The sequence below is a fragment of the Ischnura elegans genome, chromosome 1, assembly GCF_921293095.1.
Source record: "Ischnura elegans chromosome 1, ioIscEleg1.1, whole genome shotgun sequence".
NCBI lineage: Eukaryota > Metazoa > Arthropoda > Insecta > Odonata > Coenagrionidae > Ischnura > Ischnura elegans.
The window spans coordinates 23,432,011-23,438,610 of NC_060246.1; the positions used below are offsets into that span (position 1 = coordinate 23,432,011).

General features: G+C 37.9%; 1 protein-coding gene across 1 annotated transcript; it reads right to left on the reverse strand.

Moving 5' to 3' along the window:
- Positions 1 to 246: 246 nt before the first annotated feature.
- On the reverse strand, positions 247 to 5,580 carry LOC124174025. Its single transcript, XM_046553169.1, has 4 exons — positions 5,388 to 5,580; positions 3,165 to 3,683; positions 1,142 to 1,206; positions 247 to 369 (listed from the first exon to the last, which is right to left on the reverse strand). Exons 1-4 carry the CDS (start codon positions 5,544 to 5,546, stop codon positions 348 to 350), a joined length of 765 nt encoding a protein of 254 aa, XP_046409125.1. The 5' UTR covers positions 5,547 to 5,580; the 3' UTR covers positions 247 to 347.
- Positions 5,581 to 6,600: the final 1,020 nt, after the last annotated feature.

Here is a 6,600-nt window from a genome sequence, read left to right on the forward strand (position 1 = left end):
TAAACATGTTTTGCAATTGCAAAACATTGCAAATTGCAATGATCAAAGGAAAAAGCTATTTCAAAAAATATATTTGCAATCAAAAGAATGCAAGATTTAATGTAACACTTTTTCTGTACATTGGGTTATAATTACGAAGATTTGGAACAGACACCCGTAAGAATAAACAATTATAATTATTAGAGAGGCGAACAACTTTTAGCATATTATTTGAAATTTAGACTTTCTATAATTATAATGATAACATAAGAAAAGGTTTTTTATTTGCTATTGTAATACAGCTCTATGTAAGTGCAACAATGGGAATGTTAGAACCCTGTGCACATCCTCCTTGGCAATCTAGGCTGTCAGTGACCCTCTTGTGAGTAGCTAGAAATATATGACACAAATTATAACAATTAAAATTTGGCTATCAATTCAAGGGTGTACGCGGGATCATAACTAGGGGGGCAAGCCGAGTTGTGACATTTAGCATGGAAAAGGTGAATGAAACTAGCATTTTAAGAAAATTAGTACAGTGCTTTACTAGTTTATGAGATTATTTCCTTGAAGAAATAATTTTATTTAGATATATATCTTACACTAATACATATCATATTTGGTGGGTTTAAAGAAAATGTGTTGAATACTTTCGTTTCAATTAAGTACTGATTTTGCTTAAAGACTTATGCAATTTTTGCTTCTAGGGGGGCTTCTGGCTTTTGCCCCCCCCCTTCCCCTCGCTGCGTACACCCATGTATCAATTACACTTATCAACCATAATATTTCTATTAAGTTAGGTACCTGAAGTCTTCCGAAGCAGATTTATGGGGTGGAGCACAGGGGCACCTGCCCCCTACCAGATGCTTTAAAAAATAGACTACTTTTCAATACCTACGGTTATCATTACGTTCATTTTTTTGTGTATTAATTTACTCAATCATTTGAGCCTTGAGCCCAACTCTAGAAGACAGAGTTGCCAGTCATTTTTCATTCTCTATATTTACCACCATAGAGTTTAATAAGGTCATCACTCAAAAGAGATGCTCAGACCACCAAGCTATCCAGGCTAGAAATCAGAGGGCTTTATGCACAGAAAACTCCCTTTGCTCTGGCCCACAAGAGAAATCAATGGATGGCACAGGGGCAGCTCATCACTCACCAACAGAAGAAATCGACGAGGACCAGTGGCGTAGCCAGGGGGGGATGCGAGGGGTCTGGACCCCCCTGAAATATAAAAACACAATTATTTTCTTTCATAAAATATAATAAAATATTGAAAAATCATGAATTTTAAAGATTTTTCTTTAACAATGACGTTTTTTCGATTATGAAAAGTGTTAAAATTAGTTAAAAACCCATTACTTAGCAGGGGCGCAGCTAGGAATTAAGGCTAGGGGGTTTCAGGCGCAACTAATACTGGGGTGCTTGGAGTATTGCATACCCGCCAGGGTTAGCGGGAGGTGCGGAGGCCTTCCGCCGGAAAAAATTAAGATAAATGGTTCAAAATGGTGATTTTTACGACCTTCTGAGGGAAATTTTATTAATCCTCACACTATTCTATAAGCAATATAAATCCAATTAAGCAAAATAGATTTAACTTAAAAATTTCTTTGAGCTCTGGGAGGGGGTTTATCCCCCAAAACCCCCCCTCGCTGCGCCACTGTTACTTAGTACCCTGTTTTTAAAAAAGTTTCCCCCCTGGTTTTGGACCCCCCCGAACGAAATTCCTGGCTACGCCACTGACGAGGACACAAGGATGAAAGGAAAGACACACACACTCACGCCATGACAGGAAAGAGACAGGAACATGCGTTTCGGGGCACGCTGTGGCCCCATTGCCGGCGATTAAGTGATATAAGCCAATATGGCCGGTACACTACTTCATTCATTCACACGACGCGTTAAGCGCAAACGCACAAATAAATTCAGAGGTAAGGAAAGAAAGGGATAGGAACATATAATAGAAAAAGAACGAGGACAACGGCGCTGTGGTAGTTGGAAAAAGACAGCAATTGCAGGGAGACAGAGGGCTGACACGTCGAATTTTGATGAGGCGAACGAACTTGATTGGGAGGAAATTACTGTGAATTTAGAAGAAGAGGATGAGGCCGAACGTAAAAGCCGGGATTTTATATTTGCGTAGTTTTCTCCAATGGATACGGTTTATTATTTTTTTTACAGATTCTTGAGTTCAAAGTCTTAAATTAAAAGTTACAGATATAATGTTACAGAAAAAAATACCCTAAAGCTTATATTTCTACGGAATCATTCAAAAAAATATGATATTTTCGGATCGATCACGGCTCCCTTCTTATGTTGCATGAAGTCAAGATAAATGAACTTATCTCTGGTAGCCGCGGTGACAACACCGGTCTAGACCAGTCTGGACTTCAAACTTTGCCCAATCGATTGCTATTTGAACTGGCCAAATCGATTATTTCTGATTGGCGATCGTCCCAGGCAATAGGTTAACAACCTTAGCCGAGTCGTCATCTTGCTCCCTTTTTTTTTTGACCGCGGGGTTAGCAATAACCCTGGAAAATGTATCTTCGATGCAATTCGAAGATGGGGATTTCTGGAATCTCCATTCCAGCGATTAGATGTCACTATGAAGAAAACATGATCGCGAAATGTTTTAACGAACTAGTCGCAAATTTAAGTTTCTTCTACGCGGTCGAATAATTTTCGCTCGAAGTTGTAAGTAGAAAACAAAAAATCCTCTGCGATTGCTACTCTATTATTATACTTTACCACACACAGAAATAATTTGTTTCAAATAAACAGTACAACTTGCCGAAAAGATAAAAATAATTGTACATATTTTCTTTGCGTCAAGCAACGGAGGTAAATGAAACCGAATCACACATTGCCCAATATCACTGACCATTTGAAAATATACTGTTTAAACTTAATTAATTGCAAGACGATTGCGAATAATCTGTCCTAAGATTTAAAATTTATTCCTGATGCCAATAAAAATTTTTAGGCAAAAGTTCCTAGTGAAAGTATAAAAATAATAGAAGAATTAAAAATATTTACATTACCCACTTAAATACGCTTCAATGATGTTTAAAAATTTACCACTATACCTACATGAAATGGGTAAAAACAAGATATTACAAAGGAGAGATTCAATGCCATTTTAACCAGAAGTACATGAACTAGAACAGGAATATGCTTACATGGCGGATGCAATCCAACTCAACAACGGAAAACCTGCCCCTTCCCTTGTCGAAAAAGGACACGTCGAATTTTGATGAGGCGAGCGAACTTGATTGGGAGGAAATTACTGTGAATTTAGAAGAAGAGGACGAGGCCGAACTTAAAAGTCGGGATGTTAAGGAGGGAGAGGGATAGGCAGTCGAAATGAGTGATGTGGGATTCAGTGAAAATTTTGAGGTCGGAAACGGATCAAGATCCCCCGCGGAGGCGTGAAAGCATTTCTTAGGAGACGAAAAATTTTGTAGGCCCGGAAGACTGGGCTCGAGCAATAATGAAAGGCGGGGTACTGCAGGACGAGGGGATACAGGGAATTTACGGCAGGTGAACGGTGGGGGGTTTGGTGAGGTGAGGGAAGGGTGGCGGTAGAAGAATTTTCGTGAAAACGACGGGGAAGGCGGCACGGGGCGGACGATCCTCGGAGGGCCGGGTCGGAGTGGTTGGGGATGTCTCACTCCTCCGTTTGCATTTGAAGCAGGACGCTGGAATGAAATTCAAATCGTTAAAATGATCCGCAATGCTCCCATTGGAAAGGCCATGGTTTAAAAATCTTGTTATCTCCGGTGGGTCGTGGTTACTTTTAAATCTAAGAATAGATTAATAAAAATGGTTTCGTTCTCGTTTACCAACTGTAATATCAGACAATATTTTCTTTCAAAACCTTTTTATTTCTTTGAAAAATACAATGTCTTTCCTCTTCTCCTTCCTTCAAGATCTTTTCTCGGTGGGTTCTCTCTCAACAATCCCCTCTCTTTCCACAACAACCCCTTGGCAACCTTTCATCCCTCTTCATTACACATAAACATCAAATTCAACATAAAACTCAAATCAATGACAGTATTAATTGAACATAAACATAAATATCAAAAATTACACTACGAATTCGTAAATGGATGGGTATGGACGAGTTAGGTTTTTCTATAAGTAATTGAACTTTTTTACATCACAGTTGGTGCGGTTCGGTGATAAAACGATACCTCCTTTGCACAAATTCTCAACAATCGCTCACCGAATCAAATTCGCTCATCTAGTATCCCTTGTAATAATAGATGAGCAGATTTGATTTGGTGGGTGATTGTTGAGCGTTTGTGGAGTGAAGGTATCGAAAATATTGTTGACCAATATTTCGTGGATTTGATGTGAAGATAGATTTGAAGATTTGATGTGATTTGAAAACTCTTGGCGCACTTGTTTCCCTGTGGAAAATATACCAATATCAAAAGAAATGTATTTTACATTTTGGGCATTTGCAGAACCGCGAGCTGAAAGAAGATGTCAAATGTAAGAAAGATACTTCATGTTCTTCGTTTGATTGGTGACATTCTGCTCCGTATGGAATACATTTTCTACATGGCGAAATTTCTCCGTACTTGTGTGGTTCATCGCACTATCTGCGTCCGACTTTCGAAGGCAATAAATAATGAGATCTCACTCTAATGGAAGAAAGCCGTATTCACGGTTATCAGGTTTGTTTTGAACAGTTACATCATGTGCAAAGAAAATTTTAGAGGCAGTGAAAAACTTTTTTCCAGACTTGTCCAGATTTGAGTGAATATTACTGAAGAATTAGGCTTCGAATATCTATTGTAGTCGTCAATTGCCGTAGCATCAAAAACAAAATAGCTGATTTTTACCATTTATTATCAAGCAGCTGATGTAGTAATAGGAGCTTAAGAGTTGATTGCCAAGTGAAATAGCAAATGTGGAGATATTTCCTAATTTTCACTCAGTATATGGAAAGGACCGAAGTGAGAGGGTAGGAGGGGGAGTGTTTATAGCTGTAAAATAAGAGGCTGTGGGTAGAGCTGAGATCGTTCAAGGTAACGACAGAGAAAGTGTATAATTTTCTATCCAATGCTCGTCAAAAAGGATTTTATATGCGCATATTGCAGGCCATCTGACTCAAATATACATACAGTTTCGCAGTTAGAAATACAGGGTAAGAATTTCAAGAATAAAAAATAATGAAATATGATTTGATGCTTTCCCGGCGAATAATGTGGGCAAACTTTTCTCGGGGATCCCACCGGGTTTATTATGCAGATTAGCCAACGTTTCGAACCCCGAGTCGGAGCTCGAAATGTTAGCTCATATGGATAATTTAACCGAGTGGAAATCCCGAGGAGAGTTTACCCATAATATAAATAATGATTGTAATATTATAATAGGTGGTGATTTCAACTTACCTTGGATAAAGTGGAAGACATATAGTTAGAAAAACGGCGGTAAGGATATAGAATAATCCGAAATACTGCTCGATACTTATACGTCCAACTATTTGCACCAAATGGTAACAATACCGAACAGAGAAAATAACATTCTAGATCTCTTAGCAACAAATACATTGGAAGCGTCCTTAACCTCCTCAACCATAAATGGCATTAGTGATCATAAGGCTCTAAGCAGCTCAATGTTATTTAAAAAAATACCATCTGATAAAAAAATAGCCAGCAGGATAAAAGTACTTCTATACCATTAGGTATATTTCGATAGTTTTCGGCATAAATTAGAAAAGTATTATGAAAATTTTAAAAGCTTCAGCGAAAACCATAACGTTGAAGATATTTTGAGTGCTTTTCGCGGTTTCACTCAGCTAAACGTAGATAACGTCAGGCGTGGCTAGGAATTTAGGCTTAGGGGGTTTAGGTGCAATTATTGCCGGTAAGTGTGGGGTATGGAATACCCACCAGGATAAGCGGTAGGTGCGAGATAAATAAATTGCGGAATTTTAAAGATGGTGCGGTTCAAAATGGTGAGTTTCACGGCTTTCTGAGGGATATTTTATTCATCCTTCCACTATTCTATTGGTTTTATCAATCCAATTAAGTAAAATGGAATAAACTTAAAAATTTCTCTGAGCTCTGGGGGGTGGAGGGGTTATCCCTCAAAACCCTCCCTCGCTGCGCCACTGGATAACGTAATGCCCAGTAAACAGAAGAAAATTAATGCGGAAACTAGGTGGTAAAATGATGATGTCCTTAAATTCCTGAAGCAACACATATCCATGAATTCAAAAATGAAGAATGCCTATCGGGATTTCCCCAAAGAAGGGCATAATAAATTACCATAGAAATATAGGAGAGCAAAATCAACAGAAAAAATTATTATCTCAAAATATCATATTATCATTTTGAAATTTCCAGGGTAAAAGAAAGTGTAACATTTTCCTGTATCTCAAATTTGAAAATTTAGCCTCCGTATTTCCTTGTCACTAACAATTTTTTAGATGCAGGAAAAAAAAGTCCTCTATAGTCAATGTACCCTTGTATAGGATGATAGCATTGGTTTAAAAAAAATAATAAGTTATTTGATTTGACGACGTAAAAGTAATCGATTGCTTTTTACGATTACATATTTGGTCATTTTTTTCAATCCATTTATTTTATAACAAGTAATTTT

Excerpts from the sequence above, each read along its gene's own strand:
- LOC124174025 (XM_046553169.1), bottom strand. The coding sequence starts at position 5,546 with ATGTATTTGTTGCTAAGAGATCTAGAATGTTATTTTCTCTGTTCGGTA. Across the intron at positions 1,207-3,164 it reads AGTTGGATTGCATCCGCCAT|GGGGGTCCAGACCCCTCGCA; the intron begins GTAAGCATATTC and ends TTTATATTTCAG. Across the intron at positions 370-1,141 it reads CTCGTCGATTTCTTCTGTTG|CTACTCACAAGAGGGTCACT; the intron begins GTGAGTGATGAG and ends ATATATTTCTAG.